Below are 16477 nucleotides of genomic sequence, written 5' to 3'. Positions count from 1 at the left end.
ACTATACGATTATTACATTATATATTTAGTTCAACTTCCTCGATAAACTGCATAAGGACGTAACTATTACAATATAATATAGAGCTTATATTAATTATTAAATTATTAATTATGTATAAACTGTGGACCCCTCCAGAAAAAATTGAAAATACGCCACTGATAATATCATACCTCTATTTTATTTCACTAGACGCATATTTTATATTTTGGTTATATTTTTAGTTGTTAAATAAAACCAATAAATTGCCTCGTTGACCAGTAATTAATTTTTTATTATTACTTTGTTGCCACATATTTCGTTCAATATAAAATATACACGGAAACACGCAGACAACGAATGATTATGTTCGTCAAAGTATACTTTACGTATACCTTACCTACTGCCGATATCATCATTGGAAATACTAATTTCAGATAATATGAATATTAAATTATTAATAAATGAATCAATGTGGATATATATTCACCCTGAAATGAATCGAACCATGACAATAGTTTATCAATTTCGACATACATTATCGCAATAGATGTCAACGTATTTAATGTAAGAAGGCACATGGCAATATGAGCACTGAGCAGGTAAACAAAATTAAACTAGAGGAGTTTACACATACCCATTAAAAGTAAGAAAAAAAAACTGGTGGAGTATACACTAAATCTTTTATTATTTTTTTATCTTAACCGATATTCAGGAACGCTCACAGAAATGTAGCTCAGGGGAGGCAAAAAAATTGTAAGTACCTAAATACTTATAGGAAGATTTACTGCTACATATTTCATCTACTCATATTTTGTATTACTATCAATAATAATTTTTTAAAAATCAAAACTCATTTAAGTTTATATAAAATTACATTATTAGTTATTAGTTTTAATATTTATAAGAAAAAATATAATAAAGTTTAAGCAAAAAACAACTTTATTTGATTGAATTCGCATCATATTTTATTATTTTATTCAAAAAGTAATGACAATCTCCTTTTGTTTGAAGCAAATAAATTAATTGAATCATTATTTGTTGATTAAAAAAATGTTAGATACTTGTTAGATACAAGGATTGTCAAATAGTCACTGAATACCCAAGATCAGCTTTATGTAAAATAACTTCCAATTTTGTAAGTGACGCGAAAATCTCAGGGGGGGCAATGGCCCCCACTGGCCCCCCCATCCGGGCGTCCCTGCCGATATTCTAGCCGGAGTTTACAATCGCCCATATGGAATATACATTCAGGATTTAACCGGTTTGGGACAACTAAACACCATAATATTTAAAAATCAAAATGAAGGGGCCAGGCCCCCTAAGGCCTCCCCCTTGACGACGTGCCTGGTTATCAAAACGTTTTGGTGTCTCTATTACAGCCTACGTTGGTCGTTTTCAATTAATTCAAAAATATTAATAACTATATAATAACTTCCGCGATTTCCGATAGCCCTGATAGTGATGGGTTTTGCTTAATAATTATAAAAATTATTTTTAAGTCTTTTTACATATAAAGTTATACACAAAATAAAAAATAAAAATTTTTTTTATGTAGATATGTGACATAAAAAATAGGAGGAGGGGCTAAGATAAAATAAGAGCTTATTTTTTTTTTTTAGAGGTGGCAAAATTTGATTTTGCCTACTGTACTATTTTTGTTTGGGCCGGCCCTGAGTACCATACACTTGTGTGCATTATATAGTCACAGTGTAGATAAATTTATGTTAAGACTGTAGATACTAAAAATAGTGGGAGATAAAAGTGGTTTACTACATAGAGCATAGGTTCCCAAAGTGTGCGCCGCAATATCTAACATTTTCCTCATGATTAGTCATGCCATGACTTAGAGAAAGGCGCCCTGAAAAAACCTTGGATCAAAAAGGGCGCCTTGAGTCGAAACATTTTGGGAAACACTGACATAGAGCATGGTTTACTTTTATTAAATAATTATAACATGGATTAAAATATAATGTAATATTTTTATTAATAGATAATATATTTTAGATAAAATACCATTAATGAAAATTACACATATTAAAACATACAAATTTGTGATTTTAGATAGATATTTATTGATATTATAATATTTCTTAATTTATTATTTTAGTCATTATTCATAGGTAATGCATAATGATGAATATTATGTCACATTTACACTAGGTAAATATTATCTGATATTACGACTAAATAGTAAATAGAGTAGTATTCTAACTCTATGGATTACTGTGATATTCTGATAGTGTAAAGCAAACATATGATTTGCCATAGGTACGTGAAAAATAGAAAGTAACAGTTAGAGTTGCATCACTGTTATTTTCACTGTGATTTTTTTTTATCACAGTAGCAATATATTGATAAATATTTTTCACTGTTTAACATCACACGAGCGCTTTCCCGCAGTAAGGCATTTGGCTGGCTTATCATAAAAGAACGTTATCATAGTTTTATAAATTCTTTACATTTGATGAATATAAATTATAATGTCCTAATGACATATATACGACGAAATATAATAATTTACTATAAATAAAATGTATAAAAAAATTTTCATTTATTTTTTAAATTAATTTTGCTCCCCCTAGAAAAATGTCTGGGAACGCCATGTTTGCGTCATATTTAGGCAATATTAAAAATTTGGTAAAAATTAAAAGCAATATAATAATAATGAGCCTCTCTCAATACTTTAAGTGGGCCGGCCTAAGGCCGGACACATATTAGGGTGAGCCAAGCACATCCTGGCCCTCCTTTGGCTACGTGCCTGCCTACCTACCATATACATTAGGACATAATATAATTTATATTCATCAAATGTAAAGAATTTATAAAACTATACATTATAATATACCTAATAGTATATTAATATATACCTTTTAAATCAAAAGAGATCTTCTAGCTCCTACATTTTACATTTTACATTTTACATTTACATTTACATTTACATTTTAAAATTTGAAGTTATGATAACGTTCTTTTATGATAAGCCAGCCAAATGCCTTACTGCGGGGAAGCGCTCGTAACATCACTATTAGAGAATAATATTATCATTATGATTTAATCGATAGTTACAGCGACAGTGTAGTCAATGCGGGCGATAATAAAAGTATTTTTTCGGCATCCATGCGAACGCACTGTAATTGTGTTTTGTTTATCGTGTCACTCGACTCGTTTGCGGTACTGTGTGTATTATTTTCGTGCGATTGACTTTTTTTTTATCTTCTAATAAGTTTTACGTGTTGTATTGATTTTGTCGGCTTTTTAAAGTTTACGCCGTCATCTCCGTCCGATTCCATATAGGCTTCGGGTATGGTTATTATTGTACTATTATTCCGTCTCGTACCGTGTGTATTGCGTCTTATTGACGTGTGCACACTTCGTGCGCAGGCATCGCGTCGCCCTCTTCTTTGATCGTAATATGGTATTCGGTATTTTCAGGTGCTTTCGGAAATGGCCAGCCCCTCACCAAACTCAATGGGACCTCCGGGGCCCAATCACCAACCACCACCTCCGACTCAACAGCAACCACAACAGCAGCAGCAGCAACAACAGCAGCCATCACCACAAGTACAACAGCAACAACCAACAACCGCTCCTCAGCCATTACCGCCACAAAATTATTCCCCAAGCCAACCGGTCCCGCCTGCATCTCCAAACATGCAGCAGGGTACACAAACTTTTCCACCTCCAGGCATTTCGGTAAGTTTCAATCTCTAACTTGTTTTCGATTCATAATTATAATTAATATGGTTTATTAGAATTATGGATTTTGTTTATATATAACTACTAGATATCTAGTTTAATAATATACATTTTTTGGAAGTGTCTAAGGTCTGATCAATTTATAAAATCAAAGTAAAAACAATTTTAATCTTAATATAGAATATTCGAGTGATTTTCTCTTCAAATTTATAATCCAGTGTTTTAAAAAAATATATATATAAAAAAAAAATGACACTAAAATAACATTTAATTAAGATAACTTATGATTATATAAAAATGCGAATATTTTGTAAATGTACTATTTAAGATTATTTCTTATAGTACTATACTATTTCTTGATAGTGATTAAAGAAAAATATTTTTCGTTTTTAAAGAAGTATGTAATAATAATGTACATTATTATAATCAAATATTAATAATTAGTATAACTGTATATCAATTATTTTAATAAATCAGTTGATTTTACTACTTATGTGTTTTGGTAGTTTGTTTCACATATTGTATTTTACTTTTGAAATGTATTTAATTACAATTAATACTTTATTTATTTATTTGTTCATTTCTTATAGAAATTGATATACAATTAGAGTTCATTCAAATTATTTCCATGTAAAAATGTATAGAATATTCTGATTTTATTAACGTATACTCTTACTTTTTATCTTTATTATCAATAACAAAGAATTATAAAAACATGTTTAAAAACTTATTAGTTTTATTTTTCTGATAGATCTATATATTAAGAAATATATTTAAATATTCCATCTTCAAATATCTAGTAATTACAATTCAAATTGATTTCTATTTAATCTGATTATTTTATAAACTGAAAATCTACATAAACTTTAAAGTTAAACCCCATATTTTATTTACTGATTAAAATTAAGTATCATTTTGTAATACTTAAGTATTCTTCAATTAATTTTCTTGTACTTGCAGCAACTATACTTGCATTCATTATATTATTATATTCACCTCCTATAAACAAATTTTAGTAACAAAATATATCATAATTTCAAGAATATTAAAAAAAAAAAAAATTTACCATTTGAATCAAGTACAATCCCTCCAGATTCTTGAAGAATAAGAATCCCAGCTGCAACATCCCAGCATTTTAAATATGTAAAATAACATAGATCAATAGCTCCCATTGCTAAATAACATAGAGTTAATGCTGCTGATCCTAAAGATCTTATCCTATAAAATATATTTTATTTAAGTGTTAATTTATTGTAATATAAGAAAAAAATAAATCATGAATTTATCTTTGGGAATCTACTAATAAATGTTTTTTATTACTATTATTACTTACCCACGACAATTTTTAATTATAATATTAAGATTTTTGTAATGGTATTGTATTAATTTTTCATTATTCAAACATATTATATCATATCCAAACATTGCATTTTGAAGAACTAAAAAACAAAAATTAAAATCATTTTAAAACCTAAATATTCTTTTACATTATTCATTGTATTCAATTTAAGCCACCATAACATTTATTTTTGTAACTTAAATATTTATTTTATCTCTCACTTCAAGTGCAAGTTGTTATGATTACTGTAATTTATAATAATTTTCAAAAAAGAAAGCAAACTTTGATTTTGATTTTATATTGATATGTTTCCAACAAATATTTATAGAATTTATTTTGTGAAATATTTGTATTACATTGTAATGTTGATATTATTATATATTGATATATAACCTATTTTAAGTAACATTTAAAAATTCTTACTAATATGTAGGAAACAGTATTAATTTTACATTAGTAAACCAATTTATGCTTAGAATAGAATTTTAAATATTAATATTAATCCTTGTTTTAAGTTCAGATACAATAGTGATTAATTAATTAAATTTCTGAATTAGTTCATTTTATTTTAATCTAATATTAACATTTAAATAAATTAGGTTGGTACTTTATAAAATATTTGATTACCTTCAGTATTTGTCACTTGTATTTTTTCATTATTCAAGTATGCACCTTTACCTTTTTGAGCTGTAAATAACTGATTCAAAATAGGATTATAGATTATTCCTAACTTTAAATCATTTTCTACTGCTAATGCTAATGAAATACAACAAAATGGAAAACTTTGAACAAAATTGGTTGTTCCATCAATCGGATCTAATATCCATGTAGGTTCGGTGGTCAATACATTATTTGCAGCACTTTCTTCTGCAATAAACCTATTGAAATCAGTTTTTATATAAGTATTTAAAATCATTTATTAACAATTTAAATATTTATTTATTTTTTGTTACTTATGATTTGGATACAGTTTTAGCAAGTTGTCGATTATTGTTTTTTCAATAAGTTTATCATACTGTGTTACAAAATCTTGAGGATTTTTTTTTGTTGATATTTCTTTTGGGCTTGTAAATCCTTTTAATAAAATCTTGAAATTTGTTATAAATAAAATAATTGTTTATATAAATATAATTTTTACTCAACTTACTTCACCTGCCGCCAAAACTATTTTGAGTGCACTATTAAAATATTCTTGATTTGAATTATCAGCCATTGTTTTAAATTGTATTAAAAAATATATTTTTAATGTTAATTGAATGTTAAATTAATGAATCAAATTAATCATACGCACTGAAGAAAAATGTATGTAAGTATGGAAAAAAAAAAGAAAAAAATAATGGTAACTTTATTACATAAATTATATATATTATGTAACATATATCTAGTAATTGTATAGTGTGGCCAGAAAGAAGAAATTAAATCTGAAGAATGTTCAGTGTTGTGTGTTATAGATAAGTGTGTATTATAATCTTTTAAGTAAATTTAATAAACATGTAGTAATTGGTTTATATAATACAATCAAATATTTTTTAAGTTTATAAATAATTGCATTATAATATGTACTTAAAATGTTATTGGTTTTTTTTATTTATTTTTTTTTTTTATTATCAACAATTACAAAAATAGATAACTATAAATCATCATATTTTATTTTTATTAAAATATTGATGACGAATATTTATGTATATATATATTTTAAAACTTTTGTCATTCTAATGACTTAGATTTAAAATTTTTACAAAAGGAAACATATTGTTAAACATCCATATTTTAAAAGTCAGCAAAGTACTAAATTTAAGTAGTATACTAAAATATTAAAGCAAGACAAGTATCATTGATTTTGAAAAAAATATTTCTATTACATTACATCTTAACATTTTAGAAATAATTCTTAATAATGTTAGTTTACTTGATTATATAAAAATATGTTCATTGTATATGTTTTAAATTTGAGGTTCTTAATTGCAAGTATATAATAAAAACAATCTTGTATTGCTTTCCAAATGTTGAAGCATAAAAATATTTAATTTATCATGAATAATTATTGTTCAATCATTTACAATGTTGTAATCATATTTTACCTTTTCATATTAATATTTATAAGTACAATAAAATTGTGAGTAACATTTTTTGGGACTTAACATTATAAAATTATAAAAATAAAATTTTTATCTTACATTTTTAAATTTTTAAATTGTTTGTATTAATGATTAAAAATTTGACTTAACCTGAAAAATTATATCTTTTTTTTTTAAAGATAAACTAGTTTAAATCTGATGCAAAAAATATATTAACTTGTTGAGCGCCCAGGTGATATTTATTTTACTTGATTTAAAAATTAATTTAAATTAGTTTTCAATAAAAATATTTACTTGAAAGTCTGTTAAATTATTTTATGTAAAACTTGATTTTTTTATAGATTAAAATTTTAATATTTAAACTGTTTTAAATATGTATTGTTATATTTTTATTCTAATTTATATTTTATAGACAAGTGGACCGCCTCAAGAAAATTTAAATGCATTACAAAGAGCAATAGATTCTATGGAAGAAAAAGGATTACAAGAAGATCCTAGGTATTCTCAGTTATTAGCTCTAAGAGCCAGGCAAGGTAATATGGATCCAAGTCAAAGGCCACCCTCTTCAATGCAAGTAAGTTATATATAATTACATTTAATATAAACATAATTATAAATTATTAATTTTTACTTTTTTATGATATTTTATTTCTATAATTATTGTTTTTGTGTAGGGCAATTATCCTTCTCAACATCCGGATAAACCACCTTCACCACAGCAAAATTCTCCAAATCCTAATGGACCAAATGGACCAGTAGCACAAAATAATTTAACCCCAGCTCAAATGCAACAACTTAGAGTTCAAATAATGGCTTATAGATTATTGGCTCGACAACAACCTTTAACGCAACAATTGGCTATGGCAGTTCAAGGAAAATCTTCACCTCAAGGTTATCCACCAGTACCATCACCACACCATCGTCAACTTGAACCTGGAGAAATTGTAGATAATAGTATGGCTATGCCACCAGGAGGTACAATGAGAGTTCCAATGCCAATGCAGAATGTTCCCAGGCAACCCAATCCTCCTGGTCCTATTCCACAAGCTTCTGTTCGAATGCCCCAACCGGGTTCAACTACACAGCCTCAGATCCAACCTCCAAGTGTGCAGCATCCTCAAGGTCAACCACCAAATCAGTCTCCACCTGTATCTATAAATGGACCTCAACCGCCTTCTAGTATGGCACCTACAACACCAGGAATGCCTCAAGCTCCACCACAAATAAGTGCACCTCAATCTGTTGGCCAACCACCTATGGGAGGAGTCCCTCAACCTATGATGGGTGGTCCTCAACAAATGACAGGTATACCACCTCATATGTCAAATATGCCTACAACAAATGGACCATCTCCTCAACAACCTTTACAACAACAACAACAACAACCTCAACAACAGCAACAAGTCCAGGGTCCACCACCCCCGGTTAAACAAAATAGAACCACTACATGCCCAAAACCAGTAGGGTTGGATCCTCTTATTATGTTACAAGAACGTGAAAATCGTTTAGCTGCTCGTATTGCTCATCGTGTACAACAACTCAGTAATTTGCCAACTACAATGAGTGATGATTTAAGAATTAAAGTAGAAATTGAACTTAGAGCATTGAGAGTATTAAATTTTCAAAGACAGCTAAGAGCTGAAGTAGTAGCTTGTACTCGCCGTGATACTACTTTAGAAACAGCAGTTAATGTAAAGGCATATAAACGAACAAAAAGACAAGGTTTAAGGGAAGCTAGAGCAACTGAAAAATTAGAGAAACAACAAAAATTAGAGGCTGAAAGGAAGAAACGTCAAAAACATCAAGAATACCTAAGCACTGTATTACAACATTGCAAAGATCTTAAAGAGTACCATAGAAATAATATTGCTAAGATTGGACGTCTCAATAAAGCTGTGCTTAGTTATCATGCCAATGCTGAACGAGAACAAAAGAAAGAACAAGAAAGAATTGAGAAAGAGCGTATGCGAAGATTAATGGCTGAAGATGAAGAAGGATACAGGTTAAATTTTTATTGTTATTTCTTATATTATATTATGTTATTGTTAACATAGTTTTCTATTTTATCTTTTTATAGAAAATTGATCGATCAAAAGAAAGATAAACGTTTAGCTTTCTTGCTTTCACAAACTGATGAGTATATTGGTAACCTTACAGAGATGGTTAAAGAACATAAATTGGAACAGAAACGTAAACAACAAGAAGAACAAAAGAAAAAAAAGAAGGTAGATTTTAATTTAGTACATAAAATTTAATTTTATTTAATTATATAATTTATTTTATAAATGTAGAAAGATGGTCCAGATGATCTTGATGAAAGTTCACAACAATCAGATATGCATGTTTCAATAATTGAACCTTCTACAGGTTAAAACCTATTTATTTGAATATTATATATGTAAAATATTTTTTTAAAGATAAAATTGTATTGTAGGAAGAATGTTAAAAGGAGAAGACGCTCCACTTGCATCACAGTTAAACAGTTGGTTAGATGCTCATCCTGGTTGGGAAGTATTAGAGGAGTCTGATGATGAAGATGATGAAGAACAAGAAGAAGATGAAGGAAGTAACCAAAAACTCAAAAAAAATAATATTGAAAAAGAAGTTGATGAAAAAGAACCGATTAAAAAGGCCAAAATGGAAGATGATGAATACAAAAATGCTTCCGAAGAGCATACTTATTATAGGTTTGAGAGTTGCATTGAAATAAGTTTATGAATTATAACAATAACATATGTATTCCTTTTTTAGTATTGCTCATACAATTCATGAAAGTGTTACTGAACAAGCTTCTATTTTAGTTAATGGTAATCTAAAAGAATACCAAATAAAGGTAATTTAATATTAGTTTTGATATTGATTATATATAATCAATAGTCTAAATTAAAAAAATAAATATTAATAATTTAATATAAATTAATTTAAGGGTCTTGAATGGTTAGTGTCATTGTTTAACAATAATTTGAATGGAATACTTGCTGATGAAATGGGTTTAGGAAAAACTATTCAAACAATTGGTCTAATTACATACCTCATGGAAAAAAAGAAAGTAAATGGACCCTTTTTGATTATTGTACCTTTGTCGTAAGTATTATAAATTCTTATAAACATAGTATAAATGTTGTATATTAATATTTAAATCTGAATAATCTCTTTGTACAATATAATATTTTCTAAACAATTTAATAGTTTGCTTAGTGAACCATTAAGTCTCTTCATTAATGTTTTCATTATTATTTATAATTTGCATTGAAGTCATTCATTATTATTTTTTTATTTTTATTTTAGAACATTGTCAAATTGGGTATTAGAATTTGAAAAATGGTCTCCTTCAGTTTTTGTTGTAGCCTACAAAGGCTCTCCAATTATGCGTCGAACATTACAGGCACAAATGCGATCTAGTAAATTTAATGTTTTGTTAACCACTTATGAGTATGTTATAAAAGATAAAGCGGTTTTAGCTAAGGTAAACTATATTAATTTCATAATTTTGTCAACAAATTTAATTAATGGATAGTTAAAGTAAGTCATATATATTTTAGCTCCATTGGAAGTATATGATCATAGATGAAGGTCATCGTATGAAAAATCATCATTGTAAACTGACACAAGTTTTGAACACACATTACAATGCACCACATAGATTATTACTTACTGGTACACCATTACAAAATAAGCTTCCTGAACTTTGGGCCTTGCTAAACTTTTTACTGCCTTCAATATTTAAATCATGTTCAACATTTGAACAATGGTTCAATGCACCATTTGCAACTACTGGAGAAAAAGTATGTATTATGAATTAAATTGTTTGTAAATAATCATTTATATTGTTATTTTAAATATGTGTTTGTGTGTAGGTAGAACTAAACGAAGAAGAAACCATTTTAATTATCCGTCGTCTTCATAAAGTTCTACGTCCATTCTTGTTAAGACGTTTGAAAAAAGAAGTAGAGTCTCAGTTACCCGATAAAGTTGAATACATTGTTAAATGTGATATGTCTGGCTTGCAACGTGTATTATATAAACATATGCAAAGTAAAGGTGTATTACTTACTGATGGTGCAGAAAAAGGAAAACAAGGCAAAGGTGGTGCTAAAGCTCTTATGAATACAATTGTTCAATTACGTAAATTGTGCAATCATCCATTTATGTTTCAAAGTATTGAAGAAAAGTATTGTGAACATATTGGAACTGCTGGCAATGTTGTTCAAGGGTATTTTTTAGTGTATTAAGTTAAAAAAAAATATTTATTTAAATTTATTTATGTATTTATAGACCAGATTTATACAGAGTTTCGGGAAAGTTTGAATTATTAGATCGAATTTTACCAAAACTGAAAGCTACCAATCATAGAGTATTATTATTTTGCCAAATGACTCAACTTATGACTATTATGGAAGATTATTTGGGTTGGCGTGGTTTTGCTTATTTACGTTTGGATGGTACTACTAAAGCAGAAGATCGTGGTGATTTATTGAAGAAATTTAACAGTAAAGGAAGTGAATATTTCCTTTTCTTGTTAAGTACTAGAGCAGGAGGTCTTGGTTTAAATTTACAAGCAGCTGACACTGTTGTTATATTTGATTCTGATTGGAATCCACATCAAGTAATTATATTATATAATTTATTAATTGAATTTTTAGTTATATAACATTTATCATGTATGAAATTCTTATAGGATTTACAAGCTCAAGATCGTGCTCATCGTATTGGTCAAAAAAATGAAGTACGAGTACTACGTTTAATGACAGTTAATTCAGTTGAAGAACGTATATTGGCTGCAGCACGATATAAATTAAATATGGATGAAAAAGTTATCCAGGCTGGTATGTTTGATCAAAAATCAACTGGATCAGAACGTCAACAGTTTTTGCAATCTATTTTACATCAAGACGATGGAGATGATGAAGTAATTAATTAGCAACTTCCTTTTTTGACTGTTTATCAAAACTAAAATATGGTATAATTTCAAATTGTTTTTATTTAGGAAGAAAATGAAGTACCTGATGATGAAGTAGTCAACCAGATGATAGCACGATCAGTTGAGGAGTTTGAAACATTCCAAAAAATGGATCTTGAACGTAGGAGAGAAGATGCAAAATTTGGTCCAAATCGAAAATCAAGATTGATTGAAATATCAGAATTACCTGAATGGCTTGTTAAGGATGAAGATGAGGTATTATTTAATTGATATTGTTATTCTTATATAGGTATTATTAAATATAAATTATTTTAAAGGTGGAAAGATGGACATATGAAGAAGATTCTGAAGAGATAATGGGACGTGGTTCTCGTGCTCGTAAAGAAGTTGATTATACTGATAGTTTAACTGAAAAAGAATGGTTGAAAGCTATAGATGAAAATGTTGACGACTTTGAAGACGATGAGGAAGAAGAAGTAAAATCAAACCGAAAAGGGAATCGTGGTAAAAAGAGGGGCAAACGAAATGACGATGATGATGAACCAATAATTAGGAGACGTAAAACAATTGGACCAGAAGAACTAAAACTTCGGAAGAAAATGAAAACAATTATGAACATTGTTGTCAAATATACTGATGCTGATTCCAGAGTACTGAGTGAACCATTTATGAAATTACCATCTAGACACAAATTACCAGACTACTATGAAGTAATTAAGAAACCCATGGATATTAAAAAATTAATGACTAAAATTGACGATGGAAAGGTATGCATATTTAAAAAAGTTGATTAATAATTTTTCCATCTATAATATGATAATATAGTTTAATATTTCATATTTTATTTTTAGTATGCAGATTTAAATGAACTTGAAGCAGATTTTGTACAATTGTGTAAAAATGCTCAAATATATAATGAAGAAGCTTCACTTATTCATGAAGACTCAATTGTTTTACAATCAGTTTTTACAAATTCTCGTCAGCGATTAGAAACAACTGATATTCCAGAATCGGGTCCTGAAGAAGGAACCAAAAGTAAAAATCAATAATTTTTTTTTTCTGAAGTCCTTAAAAATAATTTAAACAATATTTATATTTTATCTTTAATCATAAATATCAAGAAATTATTTGAAATTATTTTTAATAATCATTTTCAATTATTTATTGTTAAAAACTTAATTAAAAAAACCTATATTATATAATATAATATGAAATCTTAATTAATCTAGCAATAAAAGTTATTTCTAAATGTTCTAGGTGAAGATGAAGTGTCAGATGCTGATACAACTTCTTCTTCAGTTAAATTAAAATTAAAAATGAAATCTCGCGGTAAAGGTTCTGAAGTTAGAACATCTAATCGTCGAAAGAAAAAGAAACATATAAGCGATGATGAAGATGATGAAGATTCTAATTTATAAACATATAATTTAGTATTTAGACATTTATTATTGCTATTTACATTTAAGAATTTAGTTAAGGAATATTTGTTTTCCTCAAATCTTAGAAATTAGGTTTAATTTCTTGAGTGGTTTAAAATTTAACTAATTTATGTATAAGTGAATTTATTGGGTCGAGAACAAATTAATTTTTGTATATATTATCAATACAGTGAGTATGTTATTCATTGAAATGAGATTCAATGTTGTGTGCACATATTGCATGTATTGGATTCCATTTTTGTCAACCCAAAATTGTACTATCTGAATACAGCAAAAATTAATTAAATATTGTAATACACTTCATTAGTGTTCTATTTGTAGTAGATATTTGTAGTTGGATATGAAGTCTCTTGATTAATATATTATAATAATATGCATTAATTCTTTTACAAATTTGATATTGGCTTGGTTTTTGTATGTATCTATGAGAAACAATTCAAAGTTATGACATTATTATATACAACAATCAATATGCTATTTAAATGTTATTAATTTTATCTAAGCATTTAAAAAATATGGGAAAATGCTAATTTTAGTTTTAAAAATGAAGAATTTTAAATTATTCTTAGAATGAATTCTATAATATTTTAAGATTATTTACTTTTAAATGGTAAATTTATCTAAATAATATATCAAATGTTTATAACCATTGATTTATAATTTATATATGTGGATAAAAGTTAACAGTTAATGTTTAATTTATTTCATTTGTAACTCAATTTATTTTCTAGCATTGATTTTTAAATATCAATCAAATATATAATTAATATAATATAAAATGTTATCTGAAGTCTCAGTTAATCATTTAAATAAAATATTAAATTATTTAATATAAACATATAAATCATAGCGCAATTTAGGTAATCATACCAGTGTTTTTACTCGATATCTGAGAAATATAATAATATTTAAATTTAATTAATTTAGATATGCCCATGGAGCCTTCTGACTTATTTTGTGGAGCACAGTTTGAGAACTGTTTTTGTAAAAGATAGTAAGTTACAGATACTTATTTGGTTATGTAATATCGAAAAGTTATGATGGGTTCCGACTGTTAAGATGTAATTTTGATAATTATTTACAGCTGTACACTATTTGTAATCTCCACATTTCAATTTTCTAAAAATGTGCATGATATGAAACCGCTTCAATATTGAGTTATTAGAGTGACAATGTGATTTGAAAACGGTGTATTTTTAACTAATCAATTAATAAAAGATTTTTTAAATGCTAAACTGAAAAAAAAAGGAAAGCCACGTGGCTATTACTTAAAAAACATGATGTTTTAATGATGGTCGTTAATAATTATAGTATAGGTACTAATTTATCGTGCCATATTAAAAAATATACCTTTTTGCAATAATGAAGTAGGTACTTTGAATAATATATATTTTTGTTTCAACAATAACAACATTCAGTGGCGTATATAGGTTTTCATTTCGGAGGAGGCCGTTATGTATTTGCTTTTTAAGTGGAAGGGAAGAAGGAAGCACACTATTACGAAAAAAATTACTTTAACACTATAAGACTTCTTGATTGTCTACACAATCAGAGAAATAAGAAACTCAATTTTTTTAATGATTTATTATTTTTTAAAAGTATAAAAACTACATTGTAATAAACAAATTTTTTATTAGTCACTCAAAATTCATCACATATTTTATAAATATAGAATTTTAAATTATCGCATAAGCCACATTCTCAGTGTCGCGACAAATTTTCGGAAACTCCCAGCATTATGTCAAAAAGCATCCATGTTAAAAATAACAATCTTTAAAAATATTGTTTTTCATTTCGGAAGGGGCCCGGACCCCCTCGCTCCCCCCATAAATACACCCCTGACAACATTTAAAATAAAACAATTAAAATCTCTGCACTTACATAAAATTGAAATTATTAATTTTTATGTACGCATATATTCTGTAATAATTAGTATTTCTTAATATATTTTTGTACTAATAACATTTTACTTGTGTACTCTAAGGCCCTACCAAAAGACTCATACGTAATATGTCATACAAATTATGCTTGACGTTACTGGATAAGTTTCGCACCCAGTGATGTAGTCTAAAAAAATTCTTGAGTATACGCCGATTGTAGGTAAAAAGTGATAGCGGGGTTAATAGTTAAAAGTTATTAATAAACTCCAATGCCACCATTTTTTTGTCCATAAGCCATAAGGTTAGTTAACAAAATAAAGATCCTAATTTGAAAATAGTGAAGTTATTTCTTTTCCGGTTATTTACCCATAAAATACCGAGTTTTATGTTTTGCACACCTTAAAATGTAGGTACATCAAGAACTTGAAATAGCAGAACAATCAAGTAAAACAGTCTTACAATCGGACGTCGGATGACTGTCTAGGAGCCCAGGTGCATATGTAAATACTATGCAATTATCCTTCCCCTTGTTATCAGCTGCGTACCTACAGGCAGAGCCATTGCAACCAAATATTGCACCCGGGACGAAACTTCAAAATGCGTCCTTAAGTATTTTAATTTATAAAAAAAACTGAATATTTTTTATAGATGTAATACCTATAATGATTTTTCCTTATAATTATATAAGCGCAATTTAATTTTATTTAAATCAATAAATTATTAAAATATAAATATATATAATAGTTATAATTAGGTTCATAGGTATAACATATTAATATTTATTAGTTATTTAATTAATTACATAAATACATCATATTGCTTTTACTTATAGATAATAATTAAATTGCAAATTTTTGATTTTTGCGCTCTCCCAGGAATTGCGTCCGGGACGGAGGAACCTCAACCCCCTTTTGCTAAGGCCTTCCCTACAGGCTTGAGTACTTTTCAGCCTCACGGTCGCAAGACCCGTTTCCCTGGTTGACGTGCATAGGTACGTTATGGAGACGACCTAACCTAACCTATCCCGCACGTGTACACTACGACTTCGGCCCAACGCGGCAATAGTTTATGTAGCTTTCAATCATACGCCCACCCGTATCGGAGGTCCTCGGCGATTCGACGACCATATCCGTTCATACTGCAT

The 16477-nt window shown here is 27.9% G+C and overlaps 2 protein-coding genes across 2 annotated transcripts; one reads left to right on the top strand and one right to left on the bottom strand.

Moving 5' to 3' along the window:
• Positions 1 to 3029: 3029 nt before the first annotated feature.
• LOC112692580 (ATP-dependent helicase brm) lies at positions 3030 to 13834 on the top strand. Its single transcript, XM_025567299.1, has 18 exons — positions 3030 to 3281; positions 3413 to 3673; positions 7506 to 7667; positions 7768 to 9095; positions 9171 to 9318; positions 9385 to 9460; positions 9528 to 9780; positions 9845 to 9926; positions 10020 to 10177; positions 10382 to 10559; positions 10636 to 10878; positions 10951 to 11306; positions 11369 to 11699; positions 11772 to 12002; positions 12081 to 12269; positions 12332 to 12781; positions 12866 to 13049; positions 13272 to 13834. Exons 2-18 carry the CDS (start codon positions 3425 to 3427, stop codon positions 13430 to 13432), a joined length of 4779 nt encoding a protein of 1592 aa, XP_025423084.1. The 5' UTR covers positions 3030 to 3281; positions 3413 to 3424; the 3' UTR covers positions 13433 to 13834.
• Positions 4443 to 6352, bottom strand: LOC112692581 (inositol monophosphatase 2-like). The gene is made up of 6 exons (XM_025567300.1): positions 6163 to 6352; positions 5969 to 6102; positions 5643 to 5893; positions 5010 to 5115; positions 4743 to 4894; positions 4443 to 4675 (listed from the first exon to the last, which is right to left on the bottom strand). Exons 1-6 carry the CDS (start codon positions 6226 to 6228, stop codon positions 4587 to 4589), a joined length of 798 nt encoding a protein of 265 aa, XP_025423085.1. The 5' UTR covers positions 6229 to 6352; the 3' UTR covers positions 4443 to 4586.
• Positions 13835 to 16477: the final 2643 nt, after the last annotated feature.

The sequence above is a fragment of the Sipha flava genome, unplaced genomic scaffold, assembly GCF_003268045.1.
Source record: "Sipha flava isolate LNK unplaced genomic scaffold, YSA_version1 75_pilon_pilon, whole genome shotgun sequence".
Classification (NCBI taxonomy): Eukaryota; Metazoa; Arthropoda; class Insecta; order Hemiptera; family Aphididae; genus Sipha; species Sipha flava.
This window is presented reverse-complemented; position numbering and strand designations above follow the sequence as displayed.

Bases quoted from the DNA above. Each gene is read 5' to 3' on its own strand.
- LOC112692581 (XM_025567300.1), bottom strand. From the start codon at position 6,228: ATGGCTGATAATTCAAATCAAGAATATTTTAATAGTGCACTCAAAATA. The intron at 6,103-6,162 runs GTAAGTTGAGTA...ACAAATTTCAAG, and splicing joins TAGTTTTGGCGGCAGGTGAA to ATTTTATTAAAAGGATTTAC. The intron at 5,116-5,642 runs GTAATCAAATAT...TTTGTTTTTTAG, and splicing joins ACAAGTGACAAATACTGAAG to TTCTTCAAAATGCAATGTTT.
- LOC112692580 (XM_025567299.1), top strand. From the start codon at position 3,425: ATGGCCAGCCCCTCACCAAACTCAATGGGACCTCCGGGGCCCAATCAC. The intron at 9,096-9,170 runs GTTAAATTTTTA...ATCTTTTTATAG, and splicing joins GAAGATGAAGAAGGATACAG to AAAATTGATCGATCAAAAGA. The intron at 13,050-13,271 runs GTAAAAATCAAT...TAAATGTTCTAG, and splicing joins TCCTGAAGAAGGAACCAAAA to GTGAAGATGAAGTGTCAGAT.